The sequence below is a fragment of the Diabrotica undecimpunctata genome, chromosome 8, assembly GCF_040954645.1.
Source record: "Diabrotica undecimpunctata isolate CICGRU chromosome 8, icDiaUnde3, whole genome shotgun sequence".
NCBI lineage: Eukaryota > Metazoa > Arthropoda > Insecta > Coleoptera > Chrysomelidae > Diabrotica > Diabrotica undecimpunctata.
The window spans coordinates 30,394,038-30,418,106 of record NC_092810.1 but is presented as its reverse complement, the minus strand read 5'-3'; the positions used below and the strand labels follow the sequence as shown (position 1 = coordinate 30,418,106).

General features: G+C 36.0%; 1 protein-coding gene across 1 annotated transcript in view; it reads right to left on the bottom strand.

The window, feature by feature from the left end:
- Positions 1 to 24,069, bottom strand: part of LOC140447373 (serine/threonine-protein kinase S6KL-like) — a 290,169-nt gene that overhangs the window by 253,003 nt on the left and 13,097 nt on the right. Inside the window, exon 3 of the mRNA XM_072539983.1 lies at positions 11,144 to 11,372. Within this exon, the coding sequence (XP_072396084.1) occupies positions 11,144 to 11,372 (229 nt within the window). The remainder of the gene's footprint in view (positions 1 to 11,143; positions 11,373 to 24,069) is intronic.

Genomic DNA, 24,069 nt, shown 5'->3' with positions numbered 1-24,069 from the left:
GGGTAAGTTGGTGGCAACAAAAAAAAGCATAATACTTAGATATATTTTTATACACTTAGATCATCTATACGAAGGCATAGATTTCTAATACATGCACTCGACGATGTGGAAGCTTCAACGTCCGCAGAACCAGTGGATATTGTTATTCTTCCACCTGATTCAGCTGATCAAGGTACTGAAAGCGACGAGGATACTATTGACGATCAGGTGTTAGATATTCCTGATATACCAGACGAAGTACCCGGTGAAGTAGAAATTCACGCTTATGAATCTTCCGACGAAGATAAGGAAGAAAATGTATCGGTTCAACGTAAATGGAAAAAGAGTGAGAAGGTTGGAATTCAAGCTCAAGCTTCCACACCACCAAGAGTAGGCGATGAACACTTGGGCAAATCTGAGTTCGAAATTTTTTCATTATTTTTTACATCTGAAATAGTTCAATTTATTCGTCATAATACCGAACTCTACGCTCATAGAGATAAAAATATTCACAACTTTACTGTTTCTGAGGAAGAACTTCGTCAGTTTTTGGGGTTACTTTTGATAAGCGGATATCACCATGTTCCTTCTGAGGATGATTACTGGTCTACTGCAGATGACATGCAGGCTCCAATTTTTTCGAAAATAATGAGTCGGCAAAGGTTCCGACTTATAAAACGTTATCTTCATATTTGTGATAATGCCAACCTTCCAGTTGGTAATAAAGTTGCAAAAGTTGCAGAATTATATGATATGCTGAAACAAAACTTCAAAAAATTTGGAGTTTTCCATGAAAATCTCAGCATAGATGAATCGATGATTCCGTATCATGGGCATCACTCGGCTAAGATGTTCATAAAAAATAAACCAATACGATTCGGTTTCAAAATATGGATGTTATGCGGACAAGATGGATTCCCCTATAATTTAGAGATATACTGCGGTAAAACAATAGATAGAAAGATGCCTTTAGGTTCCCACGTTGTAAATAAAATGTTAGAAGTAATTGAGAACCCCAACAACCATAATGTATTTTTTGACAATTTCTTCACCAGTTATTCACTATTGTCAAGCTTGTGTGATAGAGGTATTCGGGCATGTGGAACTGTGCGTGAGAACAGAATAAATAAATGTCCATTGGTATCATCAAAAACAATAAAGAAGCAAGATCGGGGAACATTTGATTACAAATCCGATGGTACAGTTATTTGCGTCAAGTGGAATGACAACGCTGCAGTTACAATAGCAAGCAATCATTTCTCCATCAGTCCGCTCCAAAATGCGACAAGAAGAGTAAAATCTGAAAATAGAAAAGAAGTTCCACAACCAAATTTGATCAAGAAGTACAATTTTGGAATGGGTGGTGTCGACCTTTGCGATAGAATGTGTGCTAGTTATCGTCCAAGATTAAGATCAAAAAAATGGTGGTGGAATTTATTTTCTCACTCCTTAAATTTAGCGGTGGTAGCAGCATTCCGTTTCTACCAACACGTAAATCCTGAAAGTACTATAACTCATTTGGATTTTCGAAGAAATGTTGCTATGGCGCTAATCAAAGTTGGAGCAAGCTCAAGAAAAAGAAAAGGTGGTCCAACTTGTCCAGTTCTTAGAGATATACGATTTGATGGAATAAATCATATTTCTAAAAGTACATCACAAGGTAGATGTACTGTATGCCAAAGAAACACACGCTTAGAGTGTACTAAATGTGAAAAGCGTCTACATAAAAATTTTTGTTTTGATAAATATCACTCACCTTGCTAACATATTATTTGTAACATTAGATTTATAGTTTTATTTTAAATTTTGTTAGTTTTGTTATAATATATGGAATAAAATATGTTTTTACTGCAATGATATTACTTTGTTATATGTTGTGACTTATAGATGCCAACGTTCCCATTTTGGGAACATGGTTTTTTTCTCAAAAACAGCATTTTATTTTTTTTTTTCACAAAACAAAATTATAAAAGATATCCCAATAACATCTTTTTTATGGATAGTTGAAATTTGTTTACAGTTTTTAATGATTCGGCGTTTAAAGGGTTAAGTATAAAGTTATTATGGCTGGACTAGTGCTGCGTTTGAAGAAACATATTCAACAATGTGTTTCATCTGAAAATATTCAGCTATCAATGTCAACTATCTATAATTCAGAGTCAGATGAGGATTTAACGCTAGATAAGATATCCAAAACCCAAAAACATTCAAGGGATGCTTACCCAGATAATAATACAGGTAACTTTGAATTTAAAATTTTGATTTTTTCGGTGTTTTTAGTTTTTAGAACTTCTTTAGTTTCAGAGATTAGCATTAAAAGTTTTTAAAATCGCATTCTGTATTTTCATTGACCAACCCTGAAGCATTAAGATTTGATTGACAAAAATTAGAATAATTGAACAATTTTTTTTTCAGAGCCTATGTCAGTGTCAGCAATGTTAGCATCAACAATATTTGATGATACTGATAGCAGTATTGACGCATTTATCATGTGGTGACCCCAAAACTGTCTACCCCTAACAACAGCATTTCAAGCTTTGTTATTCGAACCAGCTAACCAGAAAAGAAGAAGTTGGATCTCCAAATAGACCGATATTTATATGCAACAAACACATCATTTCGTGCAATTGAACATCACGAATTTAAAAAGATGATAAATGCATTACGTTCTGGATATAAGCCACCAGATAGGAAATCTGTTTTAACCGACTTGCTTAATAAGGTTTACAATTTAATACAAACAACAATTATTAAAGAAAATTTATGCAACTATAGTGCGAAAAATTCAAAGGTCACGGAATTAAATACCATTTACCAAACAATCTTAAAGACATTTTAAATTCAAAAAACACTATAGATAACCTACTTTTGTTTTTAAAAGAATTTTTTAATTTACTAAACAGATATAACTCTGCCTGTGGTGACAAATGGGTGGATCAAATAGCTCAGGAGTCACCACTGCCGGTCCTAAGCCCCGGTAAAGGAGGAAGGTTGGGCAGTGGGTTGACAACCCACTCCCGGAAAACACACACTGACGAAACCTGAACATTTGCCTCGGAATACAGGACGGAACTTTCGGAAACGACTCAAGTTACGAAACATGGACTATATATTTGGAAACTGGAATGTGAGGACACTAAATAAACCAGGAGCTCAAACCGCACTTCTGCAAGAACTAAAAAGATATAAGCTCATGATTACTGCCCTTTAGGAGACAAGATGGCTGGGGAAAAGGGTCAGGGACACTAAAACGCACACAAAACAAGGAAGCAAAGAATGTGGAGTTGCATTTGTAGTGGATAATGATTTTAAGTCAAAAATATAGACTTCCAGGCAATCAGTGAAAGGATATTCAAGTTAAGAATTTGCACCCACTTCTTCAACCTAACAATGATAAACATTCAGTGCCCAACGGAAGAACAAGAACGCCACACAACACACAACAGGAAAACACCCACTGCACAATGAAACAAGCGAGAATGGGGAGTTTTTGATAAATTTTGCCACCAGTAAAAACATGGTTATAAGTTCCACATGCTTTTCATGGATTTCACCAGATGGAACCACAACCAATCAAATCGATCATGTGCTGATAGACAAAAGGGCAGCCAGTAGTATCTCAGATATGAGAACACGACGAGGAGCGTGCTGTGAATCAGACCATCTTTTACTCCAAACCAAATTTAGATGCAGAGTTAACAAAGAAATAAACGAAAGACAACAAAGAACAAACAAACTGGACCTGGAAAAAATGAAGATTCAGGAATGTAAAGAGAAGTTCGAAGAAGAAGTCGCAAATGAGTTCAGAACACTAGAACTGCACTTCATAGAGGGCAAATGGAATAATATCAAAACAGCAGTACTGACAGCGGCAGCATCCACCCTGGGAAACAAAAAAAAGGCGAGAAGAGGAGCATGGTTCGATGACGAGTGTAGACAAGCAATAGAGGAAAGAAATGAAGCACACAAAATGTATATAACAAGAAGAACACAGGAAAGACGAACATCATTTGAAGTCGCAAGGCGGAAAGCAGACAAGATATGTAGAAATAAAAAAAGAGCCTATGGAAACGGACAAATAGAAAAAATGGAAGAAAATTTCAAAAACAAAATTATCTAAAAAAGATAAAAAGTGGGTATAAATCTCAAACAAGTCTATGTAAAGATGTTCTTCTTCTCATAGCACTACAACCAGAGGTGGGTTTTGGCTGACTGTACAACTTGCTTCCATCTTGAACGGTCGTCCATAATAGTTGGGTCAGTGGGCAGCCCCATTGTTCTTAGATGTATTATCTTGTCTTAGATGTATTCTTTGCATTCTATGTAAAGATGAAAGTGGGCAAATAATCAGTGACCAACAGAAAGTCACAGAAACCTGGAACAATTATTTTCAGACCCTACTTGGTACACAAGTAGACATGGAAGATGAAATGGGTTCGAACTACGTAGAAGAGAATGAAGTAGAGAATGGAGTAGAAGCTCCAACCATAGAGGAAGTTCTCGAAGCTATTAAGGCCCAGAAAAACCATAAAGTCCCGGGAGTTGACGAAATACCTGCAGAATTGTATAAAGTAGGTGGCAACCACATAGCAAGTCACATCCCCGCGCTCATCAAAGACATATGGCAAGAAAAGAAAATACCCGACGACTGGAAGACAAGTATCGTATGCCCGATCTATAAAAAAAGGGACAAACTCCAGGGCAAAAACTACCGTGAAATATCTCTACTATGTGTAGCATATAAAGTCGTCACGTATATTATAAACCAGCGGCTCCAACGACTAGCAGAAAATATTTAACTGGTCGCGTATGCCGATGATATTAATATTTGAGTAGAACATTAACAGGAGTACAGGAAACATACACAGAGTTAAAAACGCAAACAAAAAGAGTAGGTCTGAAAATTAACACAGAAAAAAAAACAAAAATAATGATACAGACGAGAAGAAATATACTCCCACAAAATATACAAAAAGATTTCATTAAAACGGTTGGAAAGTTTACATATCTGAGAGTAGAAATATATGCCGATGGATCAGAAGATGGAGAAATACGGAAAGAATAACGCAGGCAAACAGAGCTTATTTTGCCCTCTCCCATATATTTCGGTCTAAAAATGTCCACCGAAATATAAAGATGAGAATCTATAAAACCTAAATTCGACCAATAGCATGCTATGGCAGTGAAGCATAGGTCCTGAAAGAAGCATCCAAAAGCAAACTCGACACATTCGAAAGAAAAGTACTGAGGAGAATACTAGGACCTGTGAGGGAAAATCTTTAGAAGTCGATACTAAAACGAGCTTTATCAACTTTATAAAGATGTATCACTGTCAGACTTCAATAGAATACAAAGATTGCAATAGGCCGGATATGTAATAAGAATGGGAGAGGATAGACTACCAAAAAGAGCACTGAATGCTAGAATGCAGGGAAAGGGGTGCACGGACAAGCAAGGGTTGAGGCAAAAAATAAAGGAGGCCAAGGCTCAATTTGGGCTGTAGTGCCGTATAAGAAGAAGAAGTGACAGATACAGAAAGTGAACGGGTGCATCTGATATGAGTCCATTGATATGAGTGGGAATAGTCGCATTTCCGAGTATTTATTAGAGCTACTTAAAAATTCAATTAAGAAATGTGAAGAATACAATGTAAGGTAACATCAAAACACCAAAAAATCATGAATGAAAAAAAGTACATACATTAAATATAAATTAATAAAAATATGTAGATTATCAACACTACACTTATAATGATATTTATAAATAATTCCAGAATAAACGATAATTGATAGTTTAATCATTAACAAATAAAGATAACAATGAAATTACTATAATTGGCAGTTAAATTATAAATATTTATATTTACCGTAAACCCAGTTTTTTGGAACACGCTATTAAAATGAGGTGTTAAAAGAAACAAAAAAACTTGTTGGTCGATAATACGGACTGTGCCGGACTTTTGAAGAAGTACTAAGAACAAAATTTTTGCTAGTTCGTCTATTTAGTACTGCCCCGTGCACAAAAGGGATGCGTATTTAGGTAAAATATGTAAATGAGTATAATAGAAAGTTTGTCAGGTAGTTAGCTAAGCTGTAAAATTGGAGATTAAAATAAGGAACTATTGAATTCGGGTTGAACGAACCACAATCATGGCGAGTATTTAATACAAAAACGTTAAGAATTCTTAGAAATATGGGTTTGAGTACATTGGATTTTATTACAGGGTTGTTGACTGATAACCCAGCTGTCCGATTTGTAAAATGGTCATAAAACTGAATTACTATGGAGAAATCATTATTAAAGAGAACCAGTTGTAAAGTACTAGGAAGGACGGACGGGTATAATATTTCAAATCAACAATATTTGTAGTGGTACTTTATCTTAATCCTTAATCGGTGAGGTGAAAAATATTACACAAACGTTTGTCCACGAAAAATATTACAGTCCGTCAGATTGCCATATTTTGAAAGTCATAAAACAAAATTATAGAAGGTTTCTTTATATTACATACTAGACAAGAAATGAAAAAAAAACTTAAGGAACTTAAATATATAGAAAACCTCAATAGAGAGAAAGAATTCAGAGCATTCTATAAGGTACTTAACATCAACAGAAAAGAATTCAAGGCAACAACAAAACAATGCAGAAGTAAGAATGGAGACCTATTAACAACAAGGAAAGATGTATTGAATATATGGGTGGAATACTTTAACCAGGCACTTAATATAGAGGAAGAAGAAGAAAACCTGAAAGAAGAAAGAGATGATGTAAGGGGAACAGACGAGAGGGAAGAGAAACCACCAACGATTCTTGAAGTTAAAGATGCAGTTAAAAAACTAGCCAAAAACAAAATGCCGTCTATTCAGTTTTTGAAACTAGATTTGAGGATATTTTGACGCTGGTAATGCCGCAATGGATTATTAATCCACTTAAGGTACAGTTTAGAACGGACATCAACAATTCTGGATTCAAAAACTTATCCCGTATTATCGAATACCGCGAGAAAGTTTTTAATTGCTTTTCTATCTTCATACCCAGTAAAAGGGGTTTCAACACAGTAATAAATCTTATAACAAAAAAAAAAGAAACAAGCTGGACATAATTAACCGAGATTTGAGATTAAACGTAACCAAATTAATGCCAAATGTTAATAATTTACTGTTAAACCATCAAGTTCATCCCTCCCATCAAATGAATTTATTTTTTTGTTTAGTTTTTTTCCTGTAATAGTTATACTATACCTACCTATATTTTATACCTATATTTTGATTTAATTATTATTTCACTATTATTAGAAATCTGAATAGTTTAAAGTGAATATCACAGGGTCACGAGAGAAAATACTTTAGAAATCTCTTATTTAGACCGCCATAGGCTACCAAGCTTATATAATATAAGAAAATCTCGATTCCCAGTCAACATTATAGTAGCAAACAATTCTGATTCTCTGGTAGATGCTTCTTCACCTTCTAATTTGACAAACAAACACGAGATCAACACAAACAATGAAAAATTGATTACGTTGATATAATTCATAAGACGTATGTTGGCCAGAGCAGGCACCACATAAGCGAAATTTTATTAAAATCGGATAATTCTTTGTCCAGTTTATCCAGATTTTATTTGTCGCCAGAGTGGATGAATCACAGCGAAAATTGTCATTCTGGCCAGCCAATAACAAAGAGTTTTATTAACTACGTTTGTATCGCTGCGGAGATACAATCAACAAGCGCATAAAAAGGCAGCGCATCTTCCGTTCGGGATCAAGTCAGTCTAAATCTTGATACCCGTCAAGACCTCGTTGGCTGAGTAGCCTTTTTCAATTTTATGCGTTTTATTTCCCACCTGAGTGAACATTTCGTCGAAATAAGAAGACTTTGCTTCGAAGAAGGTTCCAGAAGCTCTTTAGTGTTTGAATAGACACGAAGCCCTGCGGCTACGACATTATTGAAGCCATTAAGAAGTGCAGGGACTGTTAGATTATCTTTTGTCGATGTAAAGAAAAGTCTAGCAACGGACATAATTACCTCGCAAAGGCCAGTTAATAGCTCAGAGAAAACGCTCCATGGCTAGAGAGACATCGATCCTTGAAGTAGGGAAAAGTCAGGTTGTCTTAAAGCTATTTCGGATTGTGTCGAACTGATACAGCATTCCACTAGACCACCGACGGGTAGGAGTAAATAAGCCAGAGTGAACTTAGAATTACTCAATCGGTGGCCGAGCTGAACTAGCACTTCATCGCCAAACCATTCGCTAGAAATAAATCGCTTTAGGGACTTGAAATTATTTCCCGAGAGGTGGCGGTACGCAATGAGCCCTTCGATATCGAGCATGATTGCCGAAATAAGTAAAAGACCCGAGGGGGACTTACAATTACCTCACAATCCAGGCGCAGTCGCAGAGTCAACACTCTGCCGGTGGTCCTACGCCTCGAGGAGTGTGGTGAACTTTGATACACCTTGAAGGGCCGGCATCTCTGTGAAATTCAAGGCATACACCGTGTATAGAATACTAACCAATAATTCATGTAAGAGCAATATATATACGATTCACATAAGAAATTCGAACTGTTAAAGTATTCTACACTATCGGTGGCACCTTGCTGACGACAGAGCCTCTGGTGAGCTTCTCGCTGAGTGAAGGACGCATAACTCCACGAGCAAGGGGATGGAAGCCAAAAACCTTCGTTCTTCCTCCAGAGCGGCGGTCGGAAACCACCATGAAACTCCGAATACCTCGGAGGATGAACCGACCGTACGACATATTTGTCGCCCAGCCTGCTGAATTGTGATTGGTCAAATGGCAACAGTAATTGCAGCCAATCATAATTCAGGAGTCTGTTGCTCATTTTCTGTATTATCGTTGGTCGAAAGGCGCCTGAGTTGCAGCCAATGATAATACTGAAAATTGGGCATTGGTCGTCGTGCAGGTCCAATCGTAAAAAGGCCAAAACGACCGTTACAGATTGACCTACTTTGTTTAGCATAAAAGAAGTGCACGACGGCCAGGACATCAGACCGGGTCAGGATATGTCCGCTGGTCCAGCCTTCTTGGCAAGTTAGATCCTCTGATTGATTCAGTTCTCAGAGCTTCTGTTTTATTTCCACAGCTTTCACCTTTAAACCCAGAACCTAACGTTCTCAGCTCTAACGTTGGTTTGTTTTCAAACCAAACAGCAGCCATTTTTGAGGAATTTATCTCTGCTTTTCGACTTAGTCGAATTTGCTAATATTTTCCTCAAAAGCGTCGCAAAGTGTCATCGATTTAATCTGTGCTTTTGGACTTAGTCCAAAATCTGATTATCTAGGTAGTCTTACAAGTCGTGTAAGGAATTTTCTCTTTCAGGATTCTGCTAAGTCTCTACTTCACGGGACTTAGCCACCGGACGGTGCTTATATCCTTAAAGAATTGAGATTTAATAAAGATTCCTATATTGCGTTTTCCTTTCTCTTCCAGGTACACTGCAAAATAACTTGTAAGTTGATTCATCTTTGATTTTGGTATTTACATTATTTTTCAGGTACACTGTTAAAACGTATATTTCAAACTTTAACTTTGACATTTTTAATAAAACTTACATATTGTGTTTTATTCCTCTTTCTTTCAGGTACACTGTTAAAACTTGACATTTATTTTTGACTTTGACATTTGCCATTTTATTCATTTACAGGTATTAAAATAAACTTGCAATATTTATGCCTATTTTACAATATATAAAATAACTTGTAATTCTTCCCACAGGTCTCAGCGACGTGGGAAAATTTCTATAAAAATATTTCGAATTTTGTCTATAACTATTTTATTTGTGTACTTTTGTTACTTTTTATTGTTGATTCGCCCGAATGGCACTGTAACAAACATCCCTATCTTTATCCCAAGTCCCTAGCTCAACTCCTTCACACTTCAGGAATTTTGACAAGTGACATTTTCCCTATTTACTAATATGTATTTTGCTTATATTTTGATTATTAGTTATAAATAATATATTTTCCCTTTCAGATTCTTAACTTAAGAATAATTAACATAATTATCTTCCCGATTCCCGGATCAGGAGATAATTATTAATTTCTTTCAGATTCTTAGCATAAGTTCTAACATATCTGTTTTCTAACAATTTAATTACTATTATTATTATCTCAATAAACATTATTTATTGTGTTATCTTATTAAAAGGCATTTAATCCTAGCTAAAGGCGGGTACACATTTGCGAGCAGAACTGTTCGCGAACCGTTTGTGAACGCTATATTCGTTAATGTGTACGGCAGAAAAAACCGCTTGCGTACTGTTTCATCGTGACTCGTCGCGAACCAAATTGTTGCGGTTTCTTTCACGACTTCAAAGGAAGCTCGGCTTTCAGTTTGGACGGCGCTTACTAGACGCAGCGAACATTTTTATTGTGTCATCAAATCGACATTGTGTGAATGACGTGTTCCTTCCTAGAGAGACGTGAGAAAACAGTAAACTGATTATTGTCATGGACGTATAAATAAAGATAAAATCTTTATTTATACGTCGATGATTACTGTACATAATTTTATTTTTGTTAAACAAGCAAAAACAGGAACATAAATCAGTACCCAAATTATAAATAAAATGAATCATTTCACACATGTGTGTTCGTTGTTGGTTTGTCGCTTTCCATGGATCGAGATAAGTATGCGATTAGTACGATGTAGAATATTTTTCAAGGATCTGTACGCGTACTGTACGTATACCGTTCGGCTCGCATATGTGTACCCACCTTAAGTGTCCATAGCCCGTGTCTATGGCCACTGACCGAGAACCCTACCCTCTTAGGTCCCAGAAAGCGATGGATAGAGCGTGTAACGAGCATGTTACCGACATCTTGAACGGACAAATCTGACTGTCCAACCGAAAATCGGACGTTCCGATCCATCAGTAAAACGACCAATCCATCAATAAGACTGTATTATCAGAAATATATCGGTAAATTCTAAGTTTATTATTACAATAATTTGTAACTGACGAAATGAACGAATTAAAAAATTGCTCATCAAAACATTCAGAAAACATAAAAATCCAGTACATCAACAACTGTTTACTAGTAGGCCAACAACTTTTCATCTTGACCTCGTATTACAAGAAAATTCATGCTGCTAATACAGCAAAACAAAAAATTAAAACTTAACATGAATACCTTACCTTTGACTTGGAGAGGACTTTCAAAGCAAATATACGTCCGGATTCCAAGTCTTGTGCTTTGTAAACCTTACCGAACGATCCCTTGTTTACTTCTTCGATTACTTCGAACCTTTTCTCGTTATAGGAAATCGAGACGGGAAAGTCGGGCAAGAAACAGGATTCCGACTGGGAGACGGGCCAAGCTGTTTTACTCGATTCGTAGGGAAGGGTGAGTGTAGATTCTTTCCACCTGGAATTTAAAAAGAATGGCTTAAAAATACTCAGTATCGAATTAGTCAAATAGTTGTAGAGTTTAAGAATGCCGTTAGTAATTTATTATCATTTTATATATCAAGCTTGTTTTAATTAAATTTTAATTCAAATAAAAGGTTTTGTTTTGCAGCAATAATAGTCCAGTCGTCAGAGATTTGATCCCTAAAAACGAGACTAACCTACTGAATTTTGCTGAGTATGTTAATTTTGGGACCCTAAAAAAGATGCAAAAAAGTCCCTCGTTGAGGGGGGAGGGACATCGATTTATTAGGAATTTGTACGCCGTAGAAAAAACTGTTTCAAACCAGAAATGTAGGTGAGATAATTTTGAGAACAAAAATGTATATTAGCACTTTTTCTGTATAATGGCAGCTATGTACACCGTTACTCCCGCTTGGCAGCACTAGTGTAGTTGGAGGTCAACAAATTTGACAATTTGTTGGACTTGTATGGTATTTTGTTGGTTGTAATTATTGCTATTTAATAAATTATGGCAAAAAAATACGGATCTTGGACTATTTGAGACTTGAAAAAAGAATTGAGGAGAAGAAATGAGAGAATTACTGAAAAAAAGGAAGACCTTCTCGAAAAGTGAACTATATTAATCATCGTCTTAATGTTTCATTTCTACATCTACCAAAATAGAAATATTTATATTGGTCTGAGTCTTATAGTGATGTATTTGTATATGGGTTTGTACCAGTACAGTTATGTAACGAAACTGGTAATTTTACCTACCTACCGTACATTGAATACAGTTTTGTGCTGCCTTAAAACACAACTGATTATAAATTATCACTTTTCATATATGCATGAAAGATATTATGTCGCTGGCAGAAGTTCATTGCTTTGCCTGCTCAGAAACTGATTATGTATTCTATATTATATTATAGGTTGGCTACATATGATCGAAATAATAATTTTCGACATGACATTGTGGACTGTTCTGTTGGAGAACCATATCAAATCAAACATTTTATTGTCAGTAATGTGAATATGATTACTCTTCAGAAGTTCTCCCAATAGATATCGTCGACATAAATAACTATTTTCTATGTATTTATAAGTTAGCAGAAGGAATGAACATGTGTTCCGCAGTTCACAGAAAAGGCTACAGTGTGATGCAAAATAATTTTTTATTAGCTATGGTGCATTCAGTTGCTTCCTAAGACAGAAAAGATTTATTTTCACGTTCATAGCGACTGTGAATAACCGTGTCTGATGAGCCCTATTAGGGCGAAATACGTATAAGCGGATACACAGACGCACTGTACGAGAAATCAAATCTTAACTGTCTTTTCCTTTTTATTACGATATACTCTGTACGAGTACTAGAAATCAATTCGCTAAGACTTTTGCTTAGTTGATGAGATATATTGTGGAATGCAATTTTTAGATTTCCCATGTCTCTAATAGCATCTTTATCAACGTCTGTTTTGCCTTGTAATTCTTAGAAGGCACAGATTAAAGCAAAATTCTGAATTTGGTTTCGAAAATTAGTTTACGGATTTTAATATTAGATGTCGCTATTTGCGTCTATACGAAGCCATGGTAGAATTGCTTCCTAAGATAGAAAAGATTTATTTTGGCGTTCGTAGCGACTGTGAATACCCTTCTCTGATGAGCCCTATTAGGGCGAAATACGTATAAACGGATACACAGACGGACTGTACGTGAAATCAAATCTTAACTGTCTTTTCCTCCTTATTATAATCAAGTGCAATCTTAGATGTTAATCACTGGTCGTGAGTTCTGTGATTTTGTCATTTGGACAAAAAAAGATATGAGATGTATTTCTATAAGTAGAATGATTTAATTCATAATGAAATAATCCCTCAAACCAAAGAGTTTTTTGAGTAGTATATGGTTCCAGCCTTGGCTGAAAATACTATTTATAATCAAAGTAGATAATCTTAATGTGTATAACCAAATAAAAGACAAATTAATAGTATCTATGTTAGATTTATTAATTTTTATCCATTATTTTGCTACGAAAATGCATTTCTGTCGCACATATTTATAGCTTCTTATTGCCACAATTCACTTTTTTCTTATCAGATTATCTTTGAGAAACCTGTGTCCAGATGTTTTCGATGAGCACAAAGGAACAGCACAGCACTGAGGCATCTTATTATCCCAAAATAAATATACACACCGAAATAAATGCAATATTTAGTTAGAAATATACAAATTTGGGCAGTTGACGTGACCTCCAACTACACTAGCGCCATATACGTTGAACTTTCCAGATTAGCTGCCATAGAATGAACCGTTCTCTCAGAAACAAAGCTTGAAGCGACCTGTGATTTTGAATGTAAGTTACGCGCACGAAATCAATTTTTTTTAAATAAAATTTGTATCAACTCGGCGGTAAAAATTCGATATCTTTTGATAAGATTATCCTATTAACAAAAATTAACATGGGTGTTAAAAGAGAAGAGTGCAGCTTTCGTATGCAATTATTGAGTTTTGTCGCAAAACAAGTGACTCTCTATAAAGCTGCTAAGTAAACGTTCGGCAATGTTTGTCATTTTTTAATATTTACGATGAGATTAATAAAATTTATCACTTCAATTAAAAGGTCGCTGTGGAATTTCCGTTGCTTAAGCCGAATCCTTACAACCTATAGAGTTTTCGATTTTATGTTTTGGCAACAAATATGAGGCATTTGAATTATGCCTAAAAAACGCTGAATTTAAACTTTCACGTTAGAAACGATCTCTCGTCACGGGAAATGTTTCTACGAAAACAGCATTAGATACAATTTATAGCTGAAGTTGTGTAGTTTTAAATCGTACTTGCTCAATCAAACAAAAGCAGTTTTAGATCATTTGTAACTGAAAGTTTAAATTCAAATAGTTTAGGAACCTTCTTGTGTTTTGTTGCCCAGGAAATGTATGTAAGTATTTTCTTGATTTCTTTCTTTATAGTTACCCCTCCCAGTCCCTCCTTTATTCACTTACTTACGACCCAGCTCTCCATCCAAATCAAGAGTGGCCGTTCGCAAAGGTTTCGGTTTGTTTGCTTACCTTATCTTCAGCCCAGTAATTGCTGTCCCCACTTTCAACCCCCTATAAGTGATACCCAATTTGGTAGGCAAATTATCGTGACAAAATCATCTTAGCCAGAATGATCGCCAAAGTTCGGAACGGACAAGCACCCTAACAAGATTTCACAGATGGCACTTTGTCTCTCGTCTTCATCGCAACCCTGTACACATGAAATAATTCACAGAAAATTGAATAGCACGACAAGAAACGATACAATGATAAAATCATCACAACCCAATCAGTTACATCCAACCAGTCTATCTAGTCTAATATTTTTAATGCTATAATTAGTAAAACTATTGTACAACGTATCCTTTATTTTTTAGACACTGACATTCATTCCATTTACTTATCAAACGGTCTTAATTAAGTCATTTTCATATACAGGGTTACGCAATTGAACTTTTACCAACTTCACATCGATATATCTGGCAAATCGATAATGACAGCTACGTCAAAGTTGGCCTGATAACACTTCAGTATGTTTTATACATAAAACATTTGCATTTAGGTTTTATACATACAACAAAAGTTATTCGCAGTGGAATTTAAACGTAATAGTGTGATTGCGTTATATTTGGCTGGAAAATCACAACCAGCTTTTTTTCGTCAGCTCAAACACCTCAAAGTGAATAAAATGTTTGTTTATCGCACCATAACTCGTTATAATGATACTGGTAGCATTGCCAAACGCTATGGTGGTGGACGAAAAAAAACAGCAACATCACCTGAAATGGTTCGGAAAGTGAAGGCTCGACTTGAGCGAAATCCGCGTCGTAGTGGTAATCAAATGGACAAAGAACTGAAAATATCCCAGCGAAGCATGCAAATGGCCGTGGGCACGCAAACATTTCGGTTGTAGACTATGGACGTTCCAAAGACTGGAATAAAGGTGTACCCATACAAGCTGCTGCCACCTGGTACACGGATGGCTCAAAAACATCGGAGGGTGTGGGAGCCGGCATAGTAGGGACAAATCAAGGGATAGATTTCCCTCCCGGTAAGTCTATCTAAGGATGTGACAGTTTTCCAGGCGGAAATAACTGCAATCCATCACTCCGTGGAAGAAATAGAAAGGCAGGAAAGAACGTTCTGTTCAGTTGCTATCTTCACAGATAGTCAGGCAGCGCTTAAGGCACTCAATTCCGTAGAGGTCAATTCTAAGCTAGTATGGGATTGCGTGTGTGCCCTAAATAAACTAGGAGACCGTAGCAAGGTTACGGTAGCCTGGGTATCGGGGCACGAGGGTCATAAGGGCAATGAAAAAGCAGATGAAATGGCCAAACAAGGCTCATCATTGCCATTCATTGGACCGGAACCCTTCTGCGGAGTTGCTAAATCAGTAACAAGAACGGCTACAAGGAAGTGGGTAGCTCGCAAATCTCTGGAATGGTGGAGGAATTCACCAGGACAAAGACAGGCGAAACAGTTCATTACAGAACATTCGCCAAAATTTACGGCAGACCTAATAAGCAAAGACAGAAAAACAGTCAAGGTCATAGTAGGTCTTCTAACAGGGCACTGTAAGCTGAATAGGCACTTGAAGCTGATGGGATTATCAGATGATGACCTGTGCAGATTCTGTCACCTCGAAGAAGAAACAGCAGAGCACATTTTATGTCAGTGTGACAGTCTGGCAAATGTGCGGTTCTTTGCATTAGGAGAAGAAAATCCACCGGCAAATAGCTACATGGAAGGTACAGTCTCGAAGCTACTAGACTTTATAAAAAGGGTCAGGCTAGTGAATGTTATCTAGGACTAGAGGACCACAATAGATCTGAAAAGGTCGCAGTGGAATAGGCCGAAAGGCCACCTCTCTTAATCTAATCTAAAATGGACGTTCCAACAAGACTCGGCACCGTCTCATAAAGCTAGTCTGAACCCCAAAAATGGTTTAAAAACCATGTTCCACACTTCATTTCATCCACACAATGGCTTTCGAATTCGCCAGACGCAAATACGTGGTCCATTTTGGAGAGCAAGGTGAGGACTACAAAATATACCAGTATGGATGCGCTGAAGAAAGCAATTATACGCGAATGGGCCAAAATACCGGAAGATCACATTCGTGCAGCATGCAACTCGTTTTTTGATCGTTTGAAGGCCATAGTCAAGGCAAAAGGTGGTCACATCGAGCTAAAGTGAGTGGATTCTGAAATTTCGATTATTTTCACACATTTTTGTCATGTGAATCAATAAAAAATAATTGCACACAAAAAAATTATGGTCGTTTGAATAGGTAATAGTTCAATTGCGTAACCCTGTATTTGCTTTCTTAATGCCAACTCTTACTTTCTAAAATAAAGAACATATGAAATTCGTTGTGAATCTACGCGATTCCAGCGAAATTGTAAATACGCGTATATTAACCGTCTGACCTTTAAAATAGTTTGCAATAAATATTACCATTTGTTAGAGAATCTAACTGTAAACTACCTGTTTTTGAAATAAAAATTATTAGCCACATGCATCAAGAGATTATATACATTTCTAACGGTGAATTCCTTGATGTTTTTAATTATATTATGTTTTATTCGTTGCAGTTTCGAGTTTAGAATTATTTTTGATATATTTTGTTGGGGACGATATTATTAAAGTCTATTCGGTGAACTTTTATTCGGTGACAGAAAACACAAAAAGAAAGCTGGAAGTCTTCTAAAAAAGAGAAAAGAGTAAAGCTTTATGCCAAAGAGAGCCTTATATAGTAAGATGCAGGGCGCAAGACCAAAAGGAAGGCCACGGAAAAGGTGGGAGGATCAAATAGCAGCGGACGGGCAAAATTTGATAGACGTAAGAAACTGAAGAAAGAATTCAGAGCATTCTATAAGAAAGTTAAAATCAACAGAAAAGAATTCACGGCAACCACAAGACAATGCAGAAGTCAGAATGGCGACCTATTAACAACAAGGAAAGATGTATTGAGTAGATGGGTGGAATACTTTAACCAGGCACTTCATATAGAGAAAGAAGATAAAGAAGATATAAAAAAGATATGAGGTAAGGGGAGCAGACACGAAGAAAGAGAAACCACCAACGATTCTTGAAGTTAAAGATGTAGTTAAAAAACTAACCAGAAACAAATCCCCTGGAATAGATAATCTCCCAGCTGAACTATATAAAGAAGGTGGCCATGATACCATTATGGCATTACAGTAGCTTATAAAAGAAATATGGACACAGAAATCCCTTGGAATACTTTGCACCATACACAGAAAAGGAGATATCTTTGAAAGCTTTGAACATAGAGGAATTATACATCTAAATGCAGCGTATAAAATATTTTACACAGTACTGTCACAGTATGGCGCCATATGCAGAACGGATAGTAAAAAAATAACAGGCTGGTTTCAGAGGTGGTAAATCTACAATTCATCAGATTGCAACCTTGAAACAAATTTTGGAAAAAACACTGAAATATGGCATTGATACTCATCACATATTTATAGACTACAAAGCAGCCTATGACTCTGTTAATAGAAGAGAAATGTTCAAAGCAATGAAAGAGCTAGGAATACCAAATCAGTTGGTAAATTTAACAAAACTAACTCTTGAAAAAGTTGAATGTAGAGTACGAATTCAGGGGGAACCGTCTGAATCTTTTAAAACAAATAATGGGCTGCGCCAGGGAGACAATCTCTCCTGTATACTGTTCAATCTGGCTCTGGAAAAAGTAATACGTATGTCACAAATCTCAACCACTGGTTCAATATATAATAAATTAGTGCAAATCCTGGCCTATGCTGATGATATCAATATTGTTGGGAGAACGGAAAACGCTGTACGAGAGGCGTATGTAGCATTAAAAGAATCAGCTATAACAATGGGTTTAATAATAAACATCAACAAAACGAACTACAGTAGATCCTCGATTATCCGGGCCAGCCCGGGCCGAGCCTTCGCCGGATAATCGAAAACACGGATAATCCAAAGACCTCAATTTATTTTTTTAATAATTTATTTAGACAAATACATGTGTCAAACGAAGAGCAGAAACGTGATACATACAACATAAATGTAACAAAAAATAAAAGTACATAAATATTATTATTTCTACATAATGTATATGCTATGAATAAACATTACATATTTAAAAAAAATTATTTAAAAAAAACACTAATTTTGGTTTGTTTTTGAGCTTCGTAACTTCTACACTTTATAATTTCCTTTATGTTTTTAAGCTAAAGTACATGAATGTCATCAGCTCCAGGCTGTTCTTCAAAATATTGAATAAGTACATTTACTGCATCCCTTGCTTTCCGATGACTTGTCTTAATGACGCAATCATTGTCAGCACAATTCTCATCATCATCACTACTTGTGTCAGAACTTTCTGTAAGATAATCGTCATTCATAATCTGATACCCTGTTTCTTGGCGATCACATTCTATCCATTCCTGTATTTCGTTATTGTTCGTTTCTTCCAAACCTTTGATTTGTGAGGCTATAGATGCTATGTTTTCGACCGATAGCTCACCTTCATTTACGTGATTACCGTCTTCATCTTCCATATCTTCTAAGGTCATTATTTTATAAAATGATTTTTTAATATAATCCGTTTTCACTTCACTCCAAGCCCGAGCTACAGCATAAATTGCCTCTTTTAAATTTAGGCGTTTCCAAAATCCCAAAATATCACATTCTCCCAACAGTTGAAGCATAAGGTCTTTCCTGTAAAGCCTTTTCATGGCCTCGATAACACCTTGGTCCATTGGCTGGGCAATAGATGTTACATTCGGAGGAAAATATGCTACGAATATGTTTCCATCTGCTGACTTTAGTTGCTCTACATCAGGATGCGATGGCGCATTGTCCAGTAACAGTACAGCCTTTGGTGGAAGATTATTTTCTTGTAGATAAGCTCTAACTTGTATAAATTTTTGGAAAAACCACTGTTTAAAAATTACACGATCCATCCAAGCTGCCTTTTGATTATAATAATCAACGGGCAGTGTTTTTATATTTTTAAAAGCCCTCGGATTTTTGGATTTTCCAATGACGGCTAACCTAACCTTATGGGTTTCTGACGCATTAGCACAGCATAAAACTGTTATACGGTCTTTGCTTGATTTGAAACCTAAAAAAAATTATTTTGAAAAATATGTACTTTATACGTAAAAAGAATTAAGTTTCGTCTGCATTATACACTTGCTCTGGTTTTAGGTCGTGCTCCGTTATGAGATTTTCAAAATCATAGCAAAATTCTACCATAACTACATCATCAGCACTTAATTTCTCCCCTTGAACAGCTAATTCTCGTATTCCATGACGTTTTTTAAATCTGTAAAGCCAACCAGAAGATGCCGAGACGGTGCCTTTAATTTTCAACTGCTCGTGAAACTTTTCAGCTTGCCTAGCACACATAGATCCTGATATTGGAACCCCCATTGATCTTTTCTGCAAGAACCACTTGGTCATAGCATCATCAAGTTCTCGAAACGTAGACCCTTTTAGAGATTTCCTGTCACAAATTGCTTTTGCACTGTCCGCTTTAGCTACAAAGCTTTGTAATTCGGATTTTTTCTTCACAATGTCACGAACTGTTTGTTTCCCAATATTATATGTTTTAGCCAACATAGCACACTTATTTTATTTTCAAATTGTTTCAAAATTTCCATTTTTTGCTCAATAGTTAAAACATTGCGTTTACGCTTTTCATTAGCACCCGTACGCTGCATTTTGTGCGCCTGTTTACGTTCAACTAACGAACCGGTCAGCAGTTGACGAAAATACGAGAAAACTTGGGGATTCCCCGAAATGAATGTTTACACGGTGCTGCATTATTCAGCGATGCATGTTTACACGGTGCATTATTCAGCGTTCATGGGCGCCACCAACCTCTGGCCGTTAGCCACGGATAATCCGCGCACGGATGATCAATTTAATATGCGGCACGGAGAATCCACCGCCCGGATAAAGCGCGCACGGATAATCGGGGTTCTACTGTATAAGAAAATAGGCACGCAACCACAAATCTTACGACCACTCGATATAGAAAAACGACGTCATCGAAGCAGTGAACGAATTTGTATACGTGGGAGCGCTCCTTGACACTGAAAATAATACTACCGCAGAGATAAACCGCAGAACTTGCACGGCCAAGTATTTTGGGCTCAATCTCATCCTTAAATCCACAATTATATCGAGAAATACAAAAATAAAACAATAATACGTCCAGTCCTAACATATGGTTCAGAGACCTGGACTCTAACAAAAAATAATGAAAACATCTTAGGGTGTTTCGAAAGAAAAGTACTAAGGCGAATCTATGGAGCAGTGAATGACAATGGAGTATGGAGAAGACGATACAACTTCGAACTTTATAGAATATACCAGAAACCTGATATCGTAAAACATATTAAGATAGGACGTCTGAGGTGGATAGGACATGTAATGCGGATGAAACAAAATGACCCAGCTAGAGAAACGCTCCTTGATAGACCCATTAGCCAGAGAAGAAGAGGAAGACCCAGAACAAGGTTCCTTGATAACATCGATGAAGACATGAGAAATATGGGAATACGTGCTTGGCAGAGAAAGGCGATGGATAGGGACGACTGGAGAGAAATACTTGAGAAGGCTAGGACCCTCGCAGGGTTGTAAAGCCAGAATGATGATGATGATGAAGAAACTAAAGATCAGCGCGGGATAGGCAAGGTTGGTGGAATAGTTTAGAAGAGGCAAGGCTGGATTTGGGCTATAGAGCCATTGGGAGAAATGGAGAGAGTGAGAGAGAATTATTTATTATAAATTTAAATTATTTTTTTTGTATCAATGTTACAGGACGTTTTTTATTTCTACGTTGCTAATTATTTAATATATAATATTTTTGTTGTGATCCCAACGTTGTCCTAAAAATTAGAACCTACAAAGTAATTGTACACATTTTAAAACACGAACTTGCACAGCTAGAAATACCCAATTTTTTGTTATAACAATTATACCATTGTGCACAGTATACGCATGATTATAATTTGCAATAGTTAAAAAACTTATCGCACACTCCTCGTATGTATTAAAGCGACTTCCGATTGATAGGTTAGTTACCTCTGTTGCTATGGAACATTTTGTTCGGCTATCCAAAAAAACCGTTTAGCAGTTTACAATTTGATTGACACTTTACACTAAATAGAGAAATTAATCTTAAATTATCATTGTCTAATGCAGGTCCACGAACTTTGTTGATCGTGAGTTTCAAAGTCAAGGACTTCCACCAAATCGCCAAAACAATAAACACATAAAAGTAAATAGAATTTGTTTTTTCCTCCTCGAACTATTATAATAGGCACGCTGTCTGGATTTTGTTTGTCCAAATAATGTTTGTTTAAGGTTTTGCTGTCAAATTTTTATTTTACAACTATCTAGATTAGTTTAATCACAGAGTTTTACATTTAAATATATTCAAATATTATTCAAAGTGAAATCTAAGCTTCATTAAGGTTTTTTACGTAGGTACTAGGTAAATAGGAAAATATTTTACAGTTTTTGTTTACTCTATACAGAATTATCTCATTTTCAGCGTCTAGTCTAGGAGCCCGGGGGTTGAGTATGCACTTGATGTCCCCTCGGTAGACGTATTTTTATGTTTTTTGGTGCGTACAGGCTGAAAACCCCTCAGATAATTTATTATTAACTATTTAATTGTTTAAATGATGGTTTTGGACCTAAACTATTAGATATTTAATTTTACTTATTTAAAAATTAACAAAATGGTGTTTAGTAAACTTTGATCCGATTATTAGAACCAGTGTTATAACAATTTTCGTTGAAAACAATCGCAAAATTGGCATTCAATGGTGCTTTCCAATCATAACTCAGCTTTCATAGGTGCAATTAAGTTTTAAAGCCCCCTCAATTTAAAGATAATTATTTCGGCTGAAAAAAACTAGCAAAATGAATTTATCTTTATCAATAAAAAAGTTAAAAATTTCACTAAAACGTTGCTAAGAGATTTAAACAAAATTACGTTATAAACTTTGAAAATCCACCTAATGGAAATTATAGAACAATTTGTTGTAATCTATCCCGAAAGGATTTTTAAATTATATACCTTTTATAAAGAATTTTTAATAAAACTTTTGTGATTTATGGTACACAGCCAATTATAGGAATTTTATTTTCCTTGTGGAATTGCATAAGTTTTCAGTACGTATTGACCATCGAGCTGTAGGGGAAAAGTAGTAATGCATTTAAAGAGGAAAAAAACCAAACTTGTAACAGGGAAAACATCGCCAGAAAATCCATGTAAATACGCAGAATATATGGAGGAAGACATAACATAGATCTGGAGGATGTAAGTAATTAGATAGTACTTTTCGTAAGTCTTGGCCTGTTCTAAGATCTTCTGCTATTCTGATCTATTACGGGCTTTACACTTCCAGTTGGTAATTTTTAAGGTATTTTGGTGTTGTTCTACCTGCTCCATAATTCTAAGCCTGAAGGTCTTTCTTTTAGCCTTCTTCCCTTTAGTGCCCGCCTTATTGATTTTCTTGGGGGCTACACGAAACGAATGAACAATATGAGGACACCAAATCTGTTCATCAATTACTAGAGCAAACGCATGACCTAACCCCAAAAAAAGACATCAAATAAGTCACAGATGACACAAACGCAAACTTAGGAATTGAAAAAGAATACATCGGAATATGGGAGGCATAGCTTACATAGAGACACGAATGAAAACGACCACTAGTAAAAACATGGTCTACAGTTCTATCCTATTTCCCCACAAAAACATACACAAAGGCACCTGGTGAGTGAGATGTTGTGAACCAAAGACCACGTCTTGATAGAAAATTCTAGATTTGGGAACACTAAAAAGATTCGAAACTCAAAAGAAATTTGAACGAGAAATAAAGAGGCGGAGAAGATGGCGGAATATGAAGGAAATGAAGAGAGAGCACTAAAAACCCAGTGGAATCTATTAAGTAAAAAACATTAACTGCAGCCAACCATTAAAAAAAAGCCAGAAAACTACAGAGATATAAGTTACATGTATGAAAAATAAAATTATAAAACACAATAAAATACCGGAAGAATAAAGAACGAGTGAACCAATTCTACTATCCAAAAAAAGGAGATAAAAAACAGACAGACAACTACAGAGATATAAACTTGTTAAATACTACGCTAAAACTTACAACTAAAATTTCTCAAGTGCTAATAAAACAGGGTTTTCGTAGTGGAAGATCGTGTACAGATGCAATATTCGTTATAAAGCAAATTACTGAGAAATCACTATAGTATAATGAACCAGCATTTCTGTGTCTGATTGACCTAAAGAAAGCGTTTGACAGAGTAAGACTCAAAGATGTAATCCATCTTCTGTATAATAGAGAAGTTCCCTAAATATTATAAAAACTATCGAAAACGTCTACCAAAACAACAAAATGGAAGTCAGAATAGATGGACAACTTACAGAACCTATAGAAATAGGCAGCGGAATAAGATAAGGGGATTCATTTAGCCCCATGCTCTTCAATTTGATCATGGATGAAATCATCAAAGGCGTTAACAAAGGAAGAGGATACAGAATGGGAAACAAAGAAATAAAAATACTCTGTTACGCAGACGACGCAATATTGATAGCTCAAGATGAAGATAGTCTGCAAAGACTGGTACAAAGAT